Source organism: Aphis gossypii, unplaced genomic scaffold (assembly GCF_020184175.1).
Source record: "Aphis gossypii isolate Hap1 unplaced genomic scaffold, ASM2018417v2 Contig00429_ERROPOS248183+, whole genome shotgun sequence".
In the NCBI taxonomy this organism is placed as follows: domain Eukaryota; kingdom Metazoa; phylum Arthropoda; class Insecta; order Hemiptera; family Aphididae; genus Aphis; species Aphis gossypii.
The window spans coordinates 32,011-55,106 of NW_026083101.1; the positions used below are offsets into that span (position 1 = coordinate 32,011).

Genomic DNA, 23,096 nt, shown 5'->3' on the forward strand with positions numbered 1-23,096 from the left:
AACTTAATTTCGGCTATCGCGTTATAATATTGCTCTGCGCTCATCTCTGTATAATAATTATTTTTTAAATTGTAAAATATTATTAATTTGTCTAATTGTTTAACAACGAAAAAATTACTTTCATTAAACGTTATCTGACCTAGTAAATTGTTACTACTAATAATCTCTCTTATCGCCGGATGCGTTATTATTTTATCGCTTGATATAGGTAAAATTACGTTTTCGTCGGGTTTCGCGTGTTTACTACTGCCTTCTATTTCTTTGATTTTAGAATTAAATATCGGTTTATTTTCCGCCTTTTTAAATTCATCGAAATCGTTAATTGGCTCATTATTTGTAACTACGTGTATACGTGATAAACAGTCCGCGTTTGCATGCTGTGGTCCCGCTCTATAGACAATTTCGTAATCGTACTCTTCGAGTTGTAAACCCCAACGCATTAATTGCGATGAAACATCTTTTATATTAAATAAATATGTCAATGGTCGATGGTCAGTTATTATTTTAAATTTTTTTCCGTATAGGTACGACCTAAAATATTTAACTGCCCATATTATCGCTAGCAATTCTTTTTGGATTACACTGTAATTTGTTTCGGCCTTATTTAACGTTCTACTTGCATAAGCTACTGGTTGATCTTTTGGTACCTCCCCTTGTGAAAGGACGGCCCCAATAGCATACTGACTTGCATCCGTCATTAAGTTAAAATTCCCGTTCTCCCAGTTAGGGTATACTAATAAAGGTGGGTTCATTAATGCTTTTTTTAATTCTTGGAAAGCGTCTTCACACATGTCAGTCCATACGAATGGTGTGTTCTTTTTCAATAAGTTCGTTAGAGGTTTAGCAATTTTGGCGAAGTTGTCCACGAATCGGCGGTAATAATTAAGTAAACCTAAGAAGGATTTAACGTCCTTCTCAGTTAAAGGTCTCGGATAATCTTTAATACAACTTTCGGATCTGGTGTTACCCCGTTTTCGCTAATCAAATTCCCCAAATATACCACCTCTTTACGTAATAACGCACATTTCGCTGGCTGTAACTTAAGTTTATGCGATCTTAGACGTGTGAATACCTGTTCTAATTTATTTTGGTGGTCGCGTAAACTTGACCATGGACGACGATGTCATCTAGATACGCCGTACATAACTCCTCTAAACCCATTAAAATTGCTTTCATGGCCCGTGTAAACGTTGCAGGCGCCGAACTAAGTCCAAATGGTAATCTCAAAAACTCGTAATGACCTGATTTTGTAGAAAAAGCTGTTTTATGCGTGTCCCCCTTATCTACCATTATTTGATGATAACCGCTCGCAAGGTCTAAAGTCGAAAAGTATTTTGATGAACCTAATGATTCCAATATTTCTAGAATATTTGGTAACCCATACGCTTCGTTTTCAGTGACCTCGTTAAGTTTCCGAAAATCTACGCATACTTGCATTTTTTGTTTCCCTTCTGCATCTTTTTTTTTTTAACTACTACCAAAGGAAAATTAAACGGTGATACCGAGTCACATATAATGTTAGCTTCCTTCATTTCTTTTATTTGTTTCTCTATTTCATCTTGATATGCATGTGGTAACCTATATGGACGTATATTTATCGGTTTAACGCACCTAGGAGTGTTAATTTTATGCGTAACTATATCAGTAGCACCTAATTGATCACCTTCAAAGAAAAATAAATCAGAAAAACAAAGGCTACAAAGGTCTATTATACTATCACGTTCCTCGTTGTTAAGGTGTTCCGTTTTAATAGTTTCCTTAATTTTTCTAATTTTACTATCCGCGTATTTTTCTTCGATAGCAATAAAAACACAATCATTAAAAGGTTCCCACTTAAGATTACTCGTGGTTAATTGATCGATAACAAATAGTTGCTCCGATATATTTACTATATTACTTATAATTTTATCGCCTTTTACCGGACTGATACTATTAGCTATAATTACGTCCTCGTTAATCTCGTATTTTATTATCGTAATAAATTCGTGTTTAATTTGTTCGTCCGCTCTAATTTGTAAAACGCAGTTACTTCGCGGTGGAATAATTAACGCGTTATTATCGATTTATTTTTTTCTGGTATTATTAATATTTCCTTATCCCAATCTAAGACGACTTTGTTTAATTTCAAAAATGTTATGCCTATTATACCTGCTTCAGGTATTGGAAAATCATCGTATACAATATCGAATTTAACTGTAAAAAGTTGTTTGTTAATGTAAATTGGAATTACCACAAATCCTACTGTTTCTACTGGACTTGCATTAATACCCTTAATCTTTTTTTTATCTTTTTCATTCACGATTATGTGTCCTTTTAAACTTGAAATTTTTATAATGTTCATTTCCGAACCACTGTCAATTAAAAATTTAATTTCGTTTTTAACAAATTTATTCGAAAAACACGTAATATGTTCCTGTGTTATCGGTGTTATAATACGAACGTTACTTCCCGATTGTATTTCACTGATAGACCTATCGTGATTTTCCTGACCATCTCTTTCTACGGTTTTATCTTGTTCGTTACGTTTTAATTTACGGCACTCACTTATATCGTGATTCGCTTTTCTACAATATTTACAGAATTTACTAGAATATTCGCGTTTAAATTCGGTCTTTGGACTTTGTCCATTATTCGGATTCTTGAAAGTAGCTAATTTATGCTCGCTTGTTCTACATTCATTAGCATAATGACCAAATTTCTCACAACGATGGCATTTAATTGAGCTTTTATCTCTAGTTTTTTTTTTTTATCAAATTTATTATTTTTATAATTCAGTGTTTTGTTATACCCGTTTATGCTATTATAGAATTCTGTTGTTGTTTCCTCTTCCATTGCAATTAAAGGGCTTCTTCGAAACCTTGTATGTTACGCGCTTTTAATAATAAACCGATAGTTTGTGGGATACCCGCTATGAATACGCTTAGTGCGTGAGCTCGCACTGTTTGCGCTATTATTTCTGATTCTATTGCGTCCCTACCTACCGTTAACGCGTTCATTAATTCATGGGCTGTTTCTTCAATTCTAATAGAAAAATCTTTAATTGATTCCTTTGCGTTCTGACGCATTTGACTTAATTGTACTTGTAAGCAAGACACTGAATGTGTCGACCCAAAAACGGTTTTAAATAATTTTTTTAATTCATCCCAGGTAGTAATTGTTTTATACCTCACGGCCGATAATGCTTTACCCGTTAATTGTGCCAGTATCGCTTCTAATATATTAGGTTTAATAGCATCGGAGATATTATTAAAAATGAACTCGCATTTAGCCACGAAAGAAACTAAATCGGACTCTGTTGCTCCCGAAAAAGCAGGAACCAATGCGGTTGCCCCTTGTAAACTTAATTTTTCTGGGTTAACCATTTTTATTTTAAATGTTTCCGGATTATATGATACTACTTGCCAATTTGTGGGATCTCTGTCAGACATACAATATACTATAACAATATATTATTCAAATGACTTACAGAGCTTGCATCTTTAACCGTGGATCGTTTGAAAAGTTGACTTCCGTCCTTCTGGAATTTGATTTCTGTCCTCCCTGGACTAGACCGTTTGCTTGAATTCTCTCTGTTCTCCTTCCTGTCGTGAACGTGGTTTCGTCGGTGGGTCTCAAAGTACTTATTTTTTGATTTGACTCAAAAAATTTTCGTTTGATGAAGTATGACCCTACACCTGACACCAAATTTTATGTAGCAACCAGTGATAGTTACTGCACGCTTCTTTTACGACGAATGCACGTTCCGTCGTAGGTTGGAGAGTTGAGGTATATAAGTTAACAATAAATTAATAAGACAATTGATACGTTTATTAACTTGTTAAAACAATAAATGAAAAGGCTTTCGTTAGCGTAAGCACAAGTACTTAGCTACCGGAGAGCAAGTGACAACACTGACTTAGTCTAACTGACTCTTAACTAACTCTAATTAAATCTATGATGAGGACTCATATTTATATGGTACATGCCGTGATGGAGAATCGGATGATCTACGTCTATGAAGTGGCGTGATGTGTCTAATCCAATCAGGAAACTGCATTAGTGGTCCGACTCGGTGGCGTGATATAGTCATAGGCCACTGGACTTTAGAACTACGTTTTTATACTAAAAACGTCGGTTTACTACACCCAGTTGCATCTATTTTATTTTAAGTCATTTAAATTATTTTATTTTAGTTAAATCATATTATGTTGTATATGTTTAATAATTTAAAAGTAAAATGTTATGTAACTATTTAAGGTAATCTGTTTACCAAAGTTATGTTTTATTTTATTCAAATGTAACTGTTATATTTTATATGTTTTATAATAATATAAAAAAGTAAAAACCAGGTATGTAACATTTGTCCATAGTGCTGTTACAATTTTAATAATTTTTTTTATATGTATTTATATTTTATTTAACAACATGTGGAAATAAAGATTCAATACACACATATTTGGAAAGGCAACAACTTACTTTACTAATTGAAAGTGTAAACGAATCAAAACATTTTGGCAGAAATAAATAATTTTATGAAAACCGTTACAATTGTACTTAGTCTCCCCTACTTAGTAGGTACATACAAGAAGAAAAAAATATTTAACTAAAAAGTTAATAGATATATTTATATGCTAGTTGGCTAGTTGGTTTTTGGTGTAACTATAAAAAGAAATGACAGTAAATCCTTGACATTTTGACTGAATATTTATACTAGCATTTTCTACACACCATAACATTTTTAAAATATTTTGATCTATTTTGAGCTGTTTACAGGCAATTTAAAATTTTAATTATTTTAGTTTTTTTTTTTTTAAATATCAATAAAATTTTATTTGTTGGGTAAAAATTCTTGAAAATTTAATAGAAGACTCCTCATATATATTGTTTCAAAGGCATACCGTCTCCTCTCAGAATCGTTTTTCATATACAGTGATATTATATCATTGAATTCAAATTTAATACCATCCATTATACAGTGACCTACTTGTAACCTACTGTACAGTGGAGCAACACCCACTTACCTCCCTTTTTTTATGTTTTCTGACCTAGTCAATTTTTCAATTAATCCATATTTAAATAATTTATATTTCATAATTAACAATGGGCTTATAACCTTTGTTAAATTGCCTATAATTTAAGGTAACGCAAGGTTCTATCCAGTATAATACTGGTATAATACGGTATTATACAAAACAAAAATAAAATACCGTATTTTAACATCTCTAAATTTATTTAATGTTTATTATAACCTACAATGCATAACGTTACTTGAGAGTAACAATGTTTTTATCAGCATATCATACTTAAAATAATTATCGTTTTATACTTTTCAACGTATATACTAGTAGCTAAGGTAATATATATTTAGTTTATAGTGCAAAGAAATAGTAATATAAAAATAATTATTAATTAATTTGAAGTTGTTCGATATTTTTCTGAGTTATCAGAGTTATCAACTTTTTTCATTGAGGTATTTCAATTTGATGAACGATAAATCGGTTCTAATTCATACAATTTAATTTGGAAAAAATTGTATATGTTTCCTACACTGTACTTTATCAATTCGTTTAAAATGTGGACCTTTTGTAGATTCGTACTACTGCAGATATTCGATTTTTACTTAGTTACACATGGGTAACACTATGCATTCCCGTTACATTATCATTATATTATACACTTGTGATACAGATTGTTTATCAATTTTTCTTTTGAAGTGCTGAAAATACCTTTTGCTCATAAATTTATGTACTTATTATAGCTAGTTGTTAGTTTATTACTTATTTATTTAGATTAGAATTTCTTAAAGCACAATCAAGTATGGAAAATAAATTAGCTGATGATAATATAGTTCATTTATTAGAAATTCCATCAGATTCTGAGGATGGTTTTGAAAGCGACCTTGATACTGAACAAATCGAAATGTATGATGAGTACAGGGATTTATTAGAAGAACCGGATTTATCTACTTTTACAGAACTCCTATTAAATAAATTTCCTGAAAACATTTTAGATGAAGTTGCTGAATTTCCTATTTTGGATTTAGAACTGGATAATGGTAAGCATTTAAATATTCCTTCATCCTCATCTTCCCCTGAACCAACCACCACACCAAACAATAAAAAAACCAGACAGACCCAACAATGTATAAAACCAATTTTAACAGCTCCTACCAAACCTTCTATAGTTATTCAAAATATTAAATGGACAGATGGCAATTTTCCAGTATCAGAAACTGATTTTCTTGGAAATTCTGACTTACCAAATTAGATATTAGAACTAGATACATCTTTTCAGATTTTCAAATATTTTTTTACTTCAGATTTGATGGATCATATATGTTCTGAGACTCATAAATGTGGTGTGCAAAAGAACTCCAGTAGCCCCTTAAAAATGAGTACCGAAGACTTACAAAAATATATTGGCGTTCTTGTGATATTGAGTTTAGTAAATATAACAAATATTAGAAACTATTAGTCACCAGTTTTGGGAAATGAAATTATAAAAAATACAATGACTGTGAATACATTTGAAAAAATAAGATCCAATCTCCACTTCAACGATAACTTGTTAACTTCTACTGGCCCTAACAAAGACAAAATACATAAAATTAGACCTGTTTTAGAAACTCTAAAAAAAGATTTAGTAGTATCCCTATAGAAGAAAACTTAGCAGTTGAGGAACAAATTTTCAGCACTAAAGCAAGAAGTTCACTTAAAGTTTATATGCCAAATAAACCACATAAATGGGGGTATAAATTTTTTGTACTGAGTGGTGCTTCAGGATTTGCATACAATTTGGAGTTCTGTACTGGTCAGAAGAATAATTCTGAACTTAGAAAATCAAGTGAACCAGACTTAGGTGCCAGTGCAAATGTTGTTGTGCACCTTGCAAGAGTAATACCTATAAATCTAAGACACAAATTATTTTTTGATAACTATGATACCACATTACCACTTCTAGTTTATCTAAAAAAAGAAACATACTATCTTTAGGAACTGTTAGGAGAAATAGATTAAAAAATGTTATGTTGCCTGATGATTCCTTACTAATGAAAAAGCCAAGAGGTACAACTGCTCATTGTGTGTGAAAAGTCAGAGGTATAGATATTGTTGCTGTTACATGGAAAGACACAAAAATTGTTAGTTTGCTATCAACATTTGCTGCTGTAGATCCGGTAGTCAAAGTTAGTAGGTTTGATAGAAAACAAAAAAAAAAGGGTAGAGGTTGATTGTCCAAACATAATAAAATTATATAATAGGCATATGGGTGGCGTTGACTTATTAGATGGATTGCTTGGGCGCCATAAAATTATAATGAGAAGTAGAAAATGGTATATGAGAGTTTTTCATCATTTATTGGATGTTACCATAGTAAACTCATGGCTTCTCCACAAAAGAATTCAAAAACAAAAACAAGACAAAAATGTTATGTCATTAGTACATTTTAGAGAACAGCTAGGTTTATCTCTTTGTAAAACGGACACTAAAATAGGGCAACATGCTCCACTTAAAGAGGTAAGGACTGATAGAACAGATCACTGGTCAGTTGAAAATGAAAAAGGACAAGATGTAAGAACCCAGGTTGTAAAGGCAATACTTTTATGATGTGCAATAAATATCAAGTTAACTTATATTATGGCAAAGGATTGGCTTGTTTCACTAAATGGCATACAACATAAATTTTAATTATTATTCAATTTAAAATTACTACTTTTTATTTTTATTAATAATATTGACAAGTCAGTCAATAACTTTTAAGTTTTTATTTTTGACTTTTTTTTAACATTATTCTTATTTGTATATTTTTACTATTTGTACATAGAAATATTTAATGCTTAAGACAAATTGTTATAATTAACAAAAAAAATAAAAATCATACATCATAACGAAACAAATATATTCCACATGTATATATAACATTATACTAAACAAATTAATCAAATTAAATATATCTGATATAATTCATATCAAACTTTTCACATATTCCTAAACATATATAAATGTACTGAAATCTAGCAATAGCAAAGCATTGGCAGGTCAGCTATTATTATTATTAAAATAATATAAAAAAATTCTCGGTTTTCACCTGAGGTGACTTTTGCCCGGACAACGCCGGGTGGGACAGCTATAAAAAAGAACTACCAAAAATATAAATAGTCCATAATAATAATAAATACCATATATTATGTATTAAAATATTTGATACAAAATTCAGTTGATTTATTAAAATATTTAGAACATATTCTATATATTATACTTATATAATACTAGCTGGCTCCGTGCAAATCTTTGCCCGTTAAAAATGCCAATTCTATATAATATGATTCGAATTTTGATTAATTTGTTATTTAATATTCGGTTTAACGGTGTTCAAAACTTAGACATTTTCATTGACCGTTTTAATTCTCAAAAATCTTGTGAAAGCACCACTTTAATATGCGAATTTTGTAAAATGCTTTCTTATTACACACTAAATTTGTGATACGATTTTACGAATGTATCGTGTAAATTGTAAGCATCGATCTATCATTGTTCAGACTCTACGTTTATCAGTCAGTGAGTTACTCAAGTCATAATATTATAGACATTCTGCTTACCGTTGCCGTGAGACTCTCTTATGATTATGAGAGCAGTATATTATCATGTAGGCATGTAGGCAATCCACACGTGGTGGATTGCGGACCCCGCGAGATGTGTACGTAAGCTTATAATTTCTAACACTTAAGTTTCAAAGTTATATCATTTTTAGATTCTGAACGAAGGTCGAAATAATGCTCCCATTTCAAACTAAGGGGGTGGTTTCCGATGTAAAAGTGAACATCCTTGGTGCATTATAGAGGTAAAAAGTTAACATTTTCCAACAGTTTTCAAAAAAATCGAGAAAAACAAAAAAAAAAATGACGGAAAAACGGCAATTTTTACGCAAAACCAGTTTTCGACCAAATCGATTTTTTTTATGGTTGTAATTCAAAAACTAATCACTGAAAATACTTGAAATTTTCACCAAATGTTAATGTCAGTGGTATCCGTATATAGTTAAATTTTCAAAAAATTTTGACTTTTTTTGAGTTATTTATAGACCACTGAAATTTTCGATTTTTTTGAGAAATTTTTTTTAAAGTGTCGATAAAAAATTTTGGATGACCAAAAAGTTTTGAAAATTTAATACAAGGTTCCTTATGAGTTGTTTTTAATGTAGCTAAAAAAAATTAAAAATCGTTAGTCACAATTTTTTTTTATAAGCGTTTTTAGTTCAAATTTTTACGAAATCTGTCGAAAACGCGAAAATTTGCAAGTAATTTTGAAGTTGAAAAATCATAAAATTTTTTTCTTTTATAACTAAGTTTTGAAAATTTGGTACAAGGTTCTCCATACATTTTTCTTCAAATATCTGTAAAAAAAACTCTACCGGATTCAGACAAAAAATTTTTATGAGTGTTTGAAATTTAAATTTTTACAAAAATCGCGTTAAATAACAGTTTAGCCTCAAACGATTTTTGATATTTGTTATTATTCAAAAAGTATAAGTCGTAGATACTTGACAATTTTACCAGTTATTAAGATTCATGTTTTCTTTACGTGATTTAATTTTCAAAATATTTTTAATTTTTTTGAGCTATTTATAGACAACTGAAATTTTCAATTTTTCTGAAAATTGTTTTTTTATGTGTCGATAAAATCTTTTTGGCCATATCAAAATACTTGAAAATTTAATGCAAAGTTCCTCATAAGTTATTATTATAGTGATTAAAAAATTATAAGAATACATAGGCACAATTTTTTTTTATTAGCATTTGAAGTTCAAATATTGACAAAAATTCGTCAAAACCATGAATATTTGCAAATTATTTTGTAGGTATATTTCATAAAAATTTTTGTATAAGTAGCCAACAGTTGAAAATTTAATACAAGGTTTTTCATAAGTTTAGCTTACAATTATTATAAAAGAACTTAAATTTTGTTGTATTCAGGCCATTAAAACATAAACCACCTTTTTTCACCAACCACTAGAAATTATATCCTAGGCTGACAAATCATCTTCGTTCAGAATCGTTTTTCGTATACAATGATAACTATCATTGGATTCAAATTTAACACTCCTATAATATATAATAATGATCCATACAGCACCTAATGTACAGCAGAGCGGTACTCACTTGCCCGCTTTTTTTATTTTACTACGGTGGGTAAAATACAATAATGTGCCATCTCATGGTTTTTATATTGTTGCTTGTTGGTAAAACAATAAAACTTGGTATAACTTGTTATGTTAGTTTATTGCTGTGAATTTGAAATTTACTGTAGACATTGACTTATTTTGCTAATTCTTATTTTTGTTGTTATGGTTTTAACAAAATATAACAACAGGGCTATAATTATTATATTCAATCATAATCAATAGTGACCTTAATATAGTTTATTTTCTTGCTGGACTGCAGTGATAGTTGTTGTTTTTTTACATCCAGATTCCGAAGTTTTCTGGTGGATTTTCCACCTTCTCTTGCGACCAATAGGAGCGAATTATCAGTGAAAAATGTTACAAAAATGGGGAAAATAAATAATAATAACAAGAAAATTGTTACCATAAAATAGTAATAATAATAATAATAATAATAATAACAAGAAAATTGTTACCATAAAATAGTAATAATAATAATAATAATAATAATAATAGTAATAGTAATCATCGGTATTTTTTATTTTTCATTGTATTTTTATTAATTTTCCGTGCAATTTTCTTAACTTTATCTTACATAAGAACCTTCTCCTGGAAATTACGACCCAAACAAAATAAGAATGAGCGAAATCGATCCAGCCGTTCTTAATTGATGAAATGTTATACATTTTTGTCTCTATTTTTATATATATAAAGATAGAAGATAGATAGATTATTGTGAACTAAAAAAAAATTCACTCAACAAATTTCAAATTTCCAAACTAAAATAACTAAAGAAACCATAGATTATATTGATTGTACATCGAGCTGATGTTTAGATGTCTACGTCTACCATAGAGTAAATAAAGACAATGTTATCGAGTTCAAATCCCAGACATCAATAAATAGATTTTGCACTTTTTCTACTTATTCGGTTGAATTTTTAAAAATTTTCTTTCGTAAAAACTTTCTCCAGACAATAACAAATACAACTAAAAAATAATTAGCGAAATCGGTTCAGCAATTATGTTCTCAATTGATGAATTTTTATACATTTTTGTCTCCATTTTCATATATATAGATTTTTAATTTCTTTTTTTACTATGACAACGATTTAAGTTTGTATGTCTATTTGTATGCATTTTTAAAAACATTTTAAACAAATGATTTATTTTATTTAAATGGTTGCCATTGACTACCAAAAATAATTTAGTTGACTATTTGCTGGATAGATGGCGCTTCTGTAATTCCAGCACCATTTTGGCAATTCCTTTCCAGGTAGTGGGTGATCGGAGGGAAGTTCCAGTTGATGAATTTCCATTTTTTTAAAAAATTTAGTGTTACAAAGAACTCCGCTGTCGCTTATCCTCCCCTGACGTCCCACGTCAGCAAAAGTGAAGCAATAATCGGCTTCCACTAAGGCCATCAACACCACACTAAATGTACCCTTATAATTTATAAATTCTGAACCACTGTTCATAGGTGATTGAATAATTATGTGTTTGCCATCTATGGAGCCCACACAATTAGGAAAATTCCATTTAGAACTGAATTCATTTGAAATATTCTGTCAATCTTGTGAAGTCGTGGGCAACTGTAAAAGAAAAAAAGAAAAATAGATTAACAGATTAAAACATAGTGTTCTATTTAACTATTTATACTATAATATAATATAATATCGCTCTTGCATTAGACATATCTTAAAAATGTATACAATTTAATGATTGAATTAGGAACCAGATCCAGATGATACAATGAGTTTAGCTGACGACAATTCTACACTAGATGAGGAAGATATAGACGAATCAGATTCATCATCTCTCACTTCAGAAGTAGTGTTTAACGCCCTGCAGCCAAAGTATCAATGAAAAGAAAGAACACACCAACTGCAATTGAAAATTGCATGAAAAATGCTTGCAAAATAATGAAAGGTGTAACAGAAGAACCACTTAAAGATGGTTATTCGGTTTGTGCTGACGTACTACCTAGAAAACTTAGAAAATTTGATAAACAAACCCGTGAAATTCTTATGCACGAATTTGATAACTTGATTTTCAGTACGAAAAGGGGATTACTTAACAGAATACAATCATATTCACCTGGTTTGTATCACCAAAATCCACCTGTGACCTCTGTTCCTCATAAGTCATAACTATACCATGCCACTATATACTCTTCATGAAAATACTCCTCAAACATCACCAAATTATATAGATTCTCCACCGGAACCTTCAAATTCATATTCATCTCAACTATCTTCAGATCAAAATTCAACTTTTAACTATCAATTATTCAACGCTTTCCTTGAATCTCAAGACAATGCTCCTTAAAATCTAAACTGTAGATAATCATTATTCATAAAGTATTATTATTATTATTATTATTATTTAAATTGTATGTACCAGTAATCACAAAAGTTGTCACAGAAAATACATTTTTTTTTATTACTATTTAATTTCTAAATGCAAAACATGCAAGTATAACAAACTTTAAATGTTAATGTATAAATTTAACAAAATTAATAAACTAACTCATGTTACCTCTACGTGATTTCTTAACTCGTGGACTAAAGCATTACACACTTCGTGTACAATATTTGATATCACTTGATTTGAGCACTTGAATAGGTAAGATAAACTAGTGAAACTATCACCAGATGCCAAAAATCTTAGTGTAATTGCCAATCTCTCTTGAACGGGTATTGCTTTTCTCATGTTAGTATCTTCTTTCATAATAATTGGTCCTATTTTACTGAGAAGGTGTTCGAAATCCATTGCCGACATCCGACAGAAATTATGGAATTTTCCAGATGGCTCTCGATTCATATCTTCCAACATATTGGAAGCATTATATCTTAAAACATAATATACAGGGTGATTCTTTTATATTAAATCAAAACTGGAATAAATATTTATAGTGATGAATTAAGAGTGTAGATATCAACTGCTAAAATATTATACAAATTTAAAGGCTATTTAAATCAAAGTTATGTGTACTAAAGTACACATTTATCATTATTCAAACTTAAAACGATTATAAAGAAGTTAACAAATGTTTTAACTGTGTAAAATGTTATTGGAATTGTAAAATAATATTCATAACTAAAATTATGATACCAAAAAAATCATTTTAAATTAAATACATTTCATCACAATTTAAATTTTAAAATTAAGATTTTTAAGTATTAAAAGTATATCAATTTAACTATTTAATTTAAAACAGCATATCTCAAATACTTTATATTTTTTACATAACATACTATTAATATTTAACTACAATTAATAATATATACATTGCCCTGTATATACACTTATTATTGATATTTTATTTTAAATAATTTCATGACTACTTGAAAAAATACTTACTTATCTCGACTTCTATTTAAAGATAAAGTCCACCATCTTCTTTTGATTTTCTTTTTGGTCTTCATTTGTAAATCATGTGCAGCAGCACACACTACCGCAAATGCGGCACAAACAATCTTTTAGTCGTCACTTTCCATTTTGGACTGAGGCAAATTTCGTATTTCATTATTTCAAATAAATATTTGGCGATTATGACTCGTGTAGAAGCATTGGCGATGACGAGCAAAGAATATACGATTGATGAATAATCGGTGAACACACGAGTCGTGTAGGAGCAACATAATTACAAACATCGTACCTACATCGTACAAACTTGGCAAGTACACTCGCCGAGTATACGCTCGCAAAGTAGACGAGTCGTGTGGGACCGGTGTCACAGGAAATTATTTCCGTATGTATTTACAAAATCAATGCACGAAGTTATGTTATTTACCGTCGTATTGTACTATCACAGACAACTAATGAATAACCAGAATTATTAGTCGAATTGAATAATTGATAATCCGAAAATCGGTGATTTGTTAGTTCATAGTTGTAGTTGTTGCCTGTTGCCTGTTGGCTGTTGCCGTTGTCAGTATAATAATATATTATTTATCGTATTTAAATAGCTTTGAATCATGAGCAAGTATGCGAAATATTCTAAACAGTATAATGCTGATTGGGAATTATTACTATGTTTTTCTAGTAAGTTATAAATATTAAATGTATATGAATGTTTGTAAATGTGTTGCAGACAGAGAAAGTGTCTTATAGAGTGGCTTCAACGTAGGACTGCGCGGTTATTATTTGACCCAACCGATTATCAATCATAAGTTTGAATCGATTTTAGCGGTTCAATCGATTAATTCAACAATCGATTTATTATCAATCGATTAATCCACTATCAATTATTTAAATAATCGATTTCTAAATCATACATTAATATTATAATTCAACAATCGAACTAAATAACCGATTAATTAGAATATGTAATATAATATGGTAGTAAATTATATAGCCCTGATATAATGGATATTGGATAGTCAAAATTACAATATGTATTATTATTTTTGTTTATTTTTGTTTTTCTGTTAAGTGGTTGTATACTTATACATGTAAGATGTAACACTTGAACATGACAAAACATTAAAAAAAAACTTTAACATAATTAAATAAATAACATAATACTTATAAGAATAACAAAATAAATAAGAAACTGTTAAAATAAAACATAAGTAATATCATACAGAAATTAAAAAAAAAAAACAAAGGAACTGTTTAAAATAGGAATATAGGTACCTAAAATCTAAATCTTAAATCTTTTATAAAATGGGTATTTTTATCTGTTTTTTATTCATGGATATGAATATCAACTGACTGCAATGTTCTTCCGTAAGTGCTGCCCTTTCGTCATTTACAATATGACCAGCTTTGCTGAAAACTCTTTCTGAAGCAATGTTTGTGGCTTGACAACACAACACTTGTCTTACTAAGATAGAAAGATATGGAAACATACTATAGTTAAGTGACCTCCAAGCAATTGGGTTTCTCTCAAAGGAAACTTTTGGAAGTTCAAAGTATGTGTTAATTTCTCTTTGAATTAGTTGCTCAGTAGCGACTACTTAAATATACATTAATAAATTATTATAATATAAATACATATTAAACTACAGATAAATTTAAACAGCCAATTATTAATAGGTTTATTTAATTAATTAAATTTATTCATACTATAATATAGAGATATACTGTTGTTATTTATAGTTATATTAAAAAGGTGAAATCATAAATCTGCCTTCTTTTTAACAAACCTTAATTAAACAGAAAAACATACTTTTTGTAAATAAATAAATGTACACAATTTATACAATAGAAATTTAAAAACATTGCTTTATTTATTAGTTTAAAATACCTATAACTTACCCCAGGATTTAATTGAGGTTCAATTTCCACATTGACAATTGCTGATAAACCAGTCAATTTCTTTTTTGATGGTGGTGCATCACATCCAAAATCCACAATTGTTTTTGATTTCCAATGAGTCCAAGCCTTTTTACAATTTGCTTCCATCATTTCTTTAATTTCATTACCAGTAAGGCCAAACTGAATGTGATGAAATTTAAATCTAGGATCCAACGCAGTCGATAATTTTAGTATATCATGATTTATGTAACGTGAATTTAGTAAATCAATAACAATTTTCAACAGTTTTTTTTTAAAACAATATCTATATTATTATTTTCATTTACTTCAGCTACAGCATCACATTCAGTCAGTTTAACTTTAATCATACTAATGACAGGAAGTATTGCAGAAGCTGTAACATATGATTCACCTGCAAGGTTATCAGATATGTGTCTAATAGGCTGAAGAACGTCTATCAGTGTCCTAAGAATTTTCACATCATGTTCATTAATCATTCGATCTTTAAAACAACCGTTATTATATGTTCTTAGGAATGATGCTAAGGCCGGTTCTTGAGACAAAACAACTAAAATAAAATCTAACATAGACCACCACTTAGTCTTGGAATATGATGTAAATTTCACTTGTTTTAAGTCAAATATTTTTTGTTCAATGGCCATCTCTCGAACTGATTTCCAACTGTAGGCAAAATTATTTTGGATTGATTTTATTCTATCTATAGTAGACTTCACTTGTTCTAGTTTGAAAACATTTTTAACTGCAGTATTAAAACTGTGGCCAAAGCAAGGTACATGAGGAACATCAACGTTTTTAATAGCTTTCAATATATTCGCTCCATGGTCAGTAGTAATTGCTCCAATACTTATATCAATATCTTTATTATACTCCAGTAACATTAATTGCAATGCATCAGATAAGTTTTCACTTGTATGATTTTCTATTAGTTCTTGACATCCCAGACAAACATTATCTAATTTAAATTCTGTGTTCAAATAATGACAAGTTACAGTCATAAAAGGTTTGTTAGATACCGATGTCCAACAATCAGTGGTAAGTGAAAAGAATGACAAATTTGATAATATGTTCTCAAATACTAGTTTGGTTTCTTTATACAAATCTGGTATTCTTCTATCCGTCAATGTTCTCCTACTTGGTAATTTATAACTAGGACATAAAGCTCGAGTATAAAGTTGGAACCCTTCTCTATCAACAACATTATATGGCATCATATCAATTGCTATAGTATAGGCAAGTATTTTGTCCAATTTTAATTTAGTTGCTTGACTAGTAGTAGGAATTCTTTTTCTATAGAGGCAAGAAAACTAACATACCTACCAACTTTTTTTTTTCCGGGTTGAATCGACGACCGGGAGGGAACCGCTTCACATACCTACCAACTAAAAACTAATTAATAATCATTACCAATAATAATATAAATACATTTATTTTATATTGAAGTTAAGAATATTGTTTAAATAATGAAATATCCTGTAGAAGGAAAAATTTAATTTCAACTTCGGTAGTATAACCTACCTGTCTTATTTTTAATAAACATCAAATTTGAATAAGGTAATAGCCAATAGGTAGTAGAAATGTACAGATAAGGCGTAGGTACCGATTATTAAATATGTAAACATTGATTAGACATTTTTGTATGTTTCTAATACAATTAAATCATATATATCACATACAATTTACATATAAAACTCAATTAGGTTTATTATTTGGTAGTTATGTACTTATACATATAAATATATAATATTTGTGTTTAAAACGGTTAGCCACTGCCCACTATAGGTATGAAAAAGAAATAAACAAGTGCTACAATAACTCTGCCCTTGTTTCTATTACCTAAATTATTAATAAAGCCCGAATAAAGGTATTAAAAAATAACTTTCTCTGTGTCTTCGAAATCGGACGTATCATATAAATTGTGTACTCCTCTTTTTAAACGATCTAATTCGTTGAATTTTGCTTTATGAACACCTTTCAAATAATTCCACAAGTTAGTGGTATTCGTCCCTGCGTTTGATATGCTTTTACCGCAAATACTTCATGTAGCTCTACGGCCACATTCGTCTTTAGAAAACGCATCCTACACTTGACTCATAATAATTAATTGTACTCAACAAAACGTTCAACAATTGACAACGGCAAAAAATGGCGACAAACAAAGTGCAAACCAACAATTAACAAAATACATTTTCCGAGAAAACGCAAAATTGAAAATAGTAAACGGGACGATGATTGGATTGAGGCATTGAGCACGGTGGCATGGTATTGTGGCGTGGTACTCGTGGTAGCCGGCGCGTAAACAACCGTTTGCTAAGAAACAATGTGACCACACAGTTGAGATTATAGTAGTTAATCGGTTAAATAATGGTTATACGTATATTTTAGCGGCTTCAGTTTTAACTTGATTAACTTGATTAAAGTATGATAATAGATAATTGATTAATTGAATTAATGATTGATCGATAGATTGTTATTAATCGATTTAATCGTAAAAGCAATTAATCGGTGTTTTAAACTTTGAGAAAATCATCGATATAACCGATTAATTATATGAATAATCGATCAATTGTTATAACCGCGCAGGGCTACTTCAACGTGCATCAGAAGCATATGCTGGAAAAGGTGAAGCGTTTTGTAAAATTTGTAGAGTGTCCTTAAGAGCACATAAAATTGATCTTTTAAAACATATGAAAACCATATCACATATCAATAAAGCCAATTCTTTTGAAGTTCAAAGACAGCCCGTTTTAGCCACATTCGGTACATAATATTATATTCAATTAATCAATTAATTTATGTTAATTAGACACTTGGTTTTTGAATATTTATAGTTTTGTTTTTAACTCTATAGGTATTACTGTTAAATTTGATGAACAAAAAATACGTGATTTGAAATTATCAATGTTTATCGCTAATCATTCAGCAATTCGTTCCATAGACCATCTTGGAAAGTTATTAAAAAATATTTGTGGTAGTGAGTTTCAGAATTTAGAACTACATCGAACAAAATGTTCCATGTTGATTATGAATGTAATTGCTTCAGTATATTTTAATGAACTGATAGAAGATATAGGTGCTAGTTCATATTCTATTATTTTTTACGAATCCACAGATATTGGTACAAATAAATATATGGCATTTTGTGTACGGTATTATAGCAGTGTACAACTAGACATAATTACAGACTTCCTAGGGTTTGTTGAAATTGAAAAGGCGATTTCTGAAATTCTAAAGACTGTTTTTCTAGAATTTTTAGAAAAATCTAAGTTAAACATACAAAATTTAATAGGTATTGGTACAGATGGTGCCAGTAATTTATGTGGTAAAAATAAATCATTATTTACATTATTGAAGGAAATAATTCCACATCTTCAGTTGATTAAATGTTTCTGTCATTCGCTGAACATTTGTGCTTCAAATCCATGTGATGAATTGCCAAGTAGTTTGGAATTTTTGGTAAGAGAAATTAGAAATTGGTTTTCACACAGTTCCTTGAGGCAGTTAAGGTATAAGGATTTGTTTCAAACATTATATGAGGGGAAAACAACCACCTCGTATTGTTCAGCTGTCAACTACTCGTTGGTTGGCATGGTATGGTTGTATAAAATCTGTCCTTGATCAATGGCTACCTTTAAAAACACACTTTAATATAATATATAAAAGTAAAGATGGGTATTATACTTCTCGTACTTTATCAGATATGATAAATGATGACACTCATTTACTGTACTTACTATTTCTTAAACCAGTATTGTATGAAGTTAATATAATTTTTCAAGAAACCAACGTTGATATTTATAAGGCATATAATGATTTAAAAATATTGCTTATATCATTTTTAAAACGTATACTGAAACCATGCTATATGAAAAAAATATTTGAATACATTTCAAATAAAAATATTATTAAAATGATTGATATTGAAGTTTTACAGAATAGTTTAAAGTTACCTGAAACTCATTTACCATGTAATTCTGTTGATTTTGGTCAGCAATATAAAGAGCAGTCAAACATAAGTTTAAAAAAACAGTCCATTGATCAAGTAAAATTAAATTTAATCATGGAAAGAGCGGCGAGATTTTTGATTTGTTTGTGTCATGAAATAATAGAAAAACTTCCGCAAAATTTAAAAGTTATAGAAAAACTTAAGTATTTATCACCATCATTTTGTTTTAATTTTGGCTTACAACAAAGAGTGTCATTTAAGGATTTTTTCCCAGACTTGGCAAGTATATAAAAAAGTAAAATACAAGTAGGTATATATAATATTTAAATGATTTTTTTTTTTAATTTTCAATAGGAGTTAATTTTGATAAAGATCTGTTGGAAATTCGATGGAGGAAGTTAGGATTAATCAGTTTTAATGATATATTTCCAAATAAATCTGCTCATGAAATTACTCTTATTAACTGTCCAAGTGAAAAATGCTGAAGGAGATCATATTTTTAAAGAACTGAGTGAGTTTGCATTACGATTATTGTCGTTAAAAATTTCAGATGCTGTGGTTGAGAGAATATTTAGTATAATGAATGCAACAAAAACTAAAGTTAGGAGTAGGATGGGCCAATCAATGTTGGTAGCATTGATCAGAATAAAAGTACATAACAGTGTTGAAAAACAATGTTGTACTTCGCTTGTTCCATCAAAACAAATGTTAAATTTATTTGACTCAAAAATATACGATTCTGACAAAAAACTTAAAATAGCCAACTTTGATGATTCTAATGATTAGTTTACAACCATAACAACAATTTTAAATTCAGTTGAAGAAGAAATTGAGTGACTGTTAAATATTAATATTATTTTTTTGTAATACTATTTATACTGTATATATTTTTTATACTACTAGTTTATCAATTTATTTAGTTTTTATTTTAAATTATCTTATTTAAAGTTGTTAAAAAGTAAAAATAATAATAAATGTAATACAACATGCATGAGAAGATATGACGTAGAGAAGTTGGAAGACAAGAGGTTTCTCAAGGATTATAACAACACAATCAAGAAGATTTTTGAAGAAAAGCGGATAAAACATACCAGTAATGTGAATGAAATATGGAATAAAGTCAAAGATTCTATTGAAACAGCAGCGACGGGAGTTATAGGAACAAAAAGAAATGTATCAAAAGTGTGGTTCAATAATATATGTGAGGAAGCAATACGGAGAAGAAAAGCTGCTCGTGAAAGATGGTTAAAGGATACGGATAATGAGACAAAGAGAACAAGGTTCATCACACGACGAAAGGAAGCAGATAAGATTCTAAGGTGTGAGAAAAGAAAATTTGTATGTAACTTACTAGAAAGGGCGGAACAAGATTTTAAAGCAAATAAAACACGTGATATGTATAAGACTATTAAGAATTTAAGTGGAGACTTCAAAAGAAGCGAACGATTTATTAGAGATAGTAATGGATCCTTGGTTACTACAAATGAAGGTATAGCTAAAGAATGGGAGAAATATTTTGAAGAACTACTGAACTGTGAAGAACCAGACGAATTGTTCATGTTTGACCTAGGAAATATAAACAACTAAGAATGTCCAGAGCCAACTCTAGAAGAAATAGACTTACAAATAAAGAATCTGAAAAATAATAAGTCTCCAGGCGAAGATGGGTTCCAGGCTGAATTACTTAAAAAAGGAGGGGAGGACGTGACACAATGGATCTGGCAAGTGATTAAACAAATATGGGTAACAGAAAAATTTCCAGAAGATTGGAAAACGTCCCTGATTTGCCCAATACATAAAAAAGGAAATAAACAAGACCGTAATAATTATAGGGGAATTGCCCTATTGAATGTGGCGTACAAAGTGTTCTCAAATTGTATTCTAACAAGAATAAAAGAAAAAACAGAACAGACAATTGGTGAATATCAAGGTGGTTTTAGACCGGGGAAGTCAACGACGGACCAAATATTTATTATTAGACAATTATATCAAAAAACGTGGGAATTCGATAGGGAGATACATACGCTATTCGTTGACTTCAAAAAAGCATACGACAGTATTCATAGGGAAAGTCTCATAAATATTCTAAAAGAGTTCTATTTTCCCCAGAAGCTGGTCAATCTAGTTTCAATTAGCATCATGGAAACCGTGGTCAAAATAAAAGTCGGAAATGTGAAGTCTGATCCAGTGACAGTAAAATCCGGCCTTAGACAGGGTGATTCAATCTCACCTATTCTCTTCAACCTGGTATTGGAAAATGTAATAAGAGAAATGAAAATTGAACCCCACGAAGGAATAAAACTCCGGAACTCGACTATTCCATTATTGGCATATGCCGATGATATAGTACTGATGGACGAATCTCAAGATGGAGTTAAACGGCTCTGTGGCAGACTAAATGACGCAGCACAGAAAGTAGGACTACAAATTAATGAACAAAAAACTGAATATATGATTATAGGTAGACAAAATTGGATGGATCAAGTTTTGGAGGTAGGTCATTTTAAATTTAAGAGAGTGAATTCTTTCAAATATCTTGGCTCAATTGTGACTGAAAAAAATGATATCACCAAGGAAGTAGCCGGGAGAATCCAAGCGGGAAACAGGATTTATTATGGTTTGGAGAAACTATTAAGTTCTAGATCATTATCAAGAGAGATAAAGAGACGTTTGTATACTAGTCTAATACGGCCAGTGATATTGTACGGATCGGAAACATGGGCACTAAGGAAATCAGATGAGAATAAGTTCTTAATACTAGAAAGGAGAATATTACGAAAGATATTCGGCCCAATAAAAGATAACATCACAGGAGAGTGGAGAAGAAGAAAAAACATAGAGCTACAAGAAATTTTTAATGAAAATAACATAGCAAAGACGATCAAGAAAAAAAGATTGCGGTGGGCAGGACATGCAATCCGAAGCCAGAACTCTTTACTAAAAATGGTTCTAGAACAGAATCCATTAGGAAAAAGGCCCTTGGAAGACCAAAATTGAGATGGGAAGATTTAGTTAAGAGGGATATAGAAGACTTAGGAGGCGGAGCAAACTGGAAGGATTTGGCGATGAATAGAGATGCCTGGAGAATTGGTTGTGAGACGGGATGGTCCTAGCGGCCGATTAACCCAAGAAGGAGAAGAAAAAGTAAAAAGTCTTAAGTTCATTATTTTATTTATTTTTTGTTTTAAACTACCTTATTAGGTTACCAAGTTATTAATTTTATTTATTTTTAGTTCAAAATATATATATATATATAACTGATAAACACGATGTGCTGAAAGCAGCTCTTACATACAATTCTCATTACTCCTTATAAAAAAAAAAAAAAAAAATAGTGGCTATCGCATTTAGCATTAGCACAAGTTCTGCACAATCGTAATTACTAATTTTATAGATAAGGTGATTTGGGCGATATTGGCGCTCTCTAGCGGCGATTGAGTTAGAAGTTTAGAACTCTTCTGGCAACGCTGACAGCCACCGCAATTTTTGTCTTTCTCCGTCCGTCGTGTGAGATAGTCCGCCGCAAATACTAATATACCAAATAAAATCTTTTTTTATAAATATAGTACTTATATTTTATAATACATTGCGTGGGCGCTAATCGCCACAGCATATTATTATTATATTTTATCTATCTGTGTCTTATTTTTACGTGAGCGCAAATCGCCACATTTATATATTTTGTGTGGGCGCAAATCGCCTCATTTATTATATTATATTTTGTGTGAGCT

The 23,096-nt window shown here is 30.1% G+C and overlaps 1 protein-coding gene and 1 pseudogene across 1 annotated transcript; both read right to left on the reverse strand.

The window, feature by feature from the left end:
- Window positions 1–12,665: 12,665 nt before the first annotated feature.
- On the reverse strand, window positions 12,666–13,636 carry LOC126554098 (uncharacterized; annotated as a pseudogene).
- Window positions 13,637–15,261: 1,625 nt separating this feature from the next.
- LOC126554099 (E3 SUMO-protein ligase ZBED1-like) lies at window positions 15,262–16,633 on the reverse strand. Its single transcript, XM_050209205.1, has 3 exons — window positions 15,728–16,633; window positions 15,402–15,581; window positions 15,262–15,273 (listed from the first exon to the last, which is right to left on the reverse strand). Exons 1-3 carry the CDS (start codon window positions 16,631–16,633, stop codon window positions 15,262–15,264), a joined length of 1,098 nt encoding a protein of 365 aa, XP_050065162.1.
- Between the last annotated feature and the right edge of the window lie 6,463 nt (window positions 16,634–23,096).

Excerpts from the sequence above, each read along its gene's own strand:
- LOC126554099 (XM_050209205.1), bottom strand. The coding sequence starts at position 16,633 with ATGATGCCATATAATGTTGTTGATAGAGAAGGGTTCCAACTTTATACT. Across the intron at positions 15,582-15,727 it reads AATGTGATGCTGTAGCTGAA|TTTGGCCTTACTGGTAATGA; the intron begins GTAAATGAAAAT and ends CATCACATTCAG.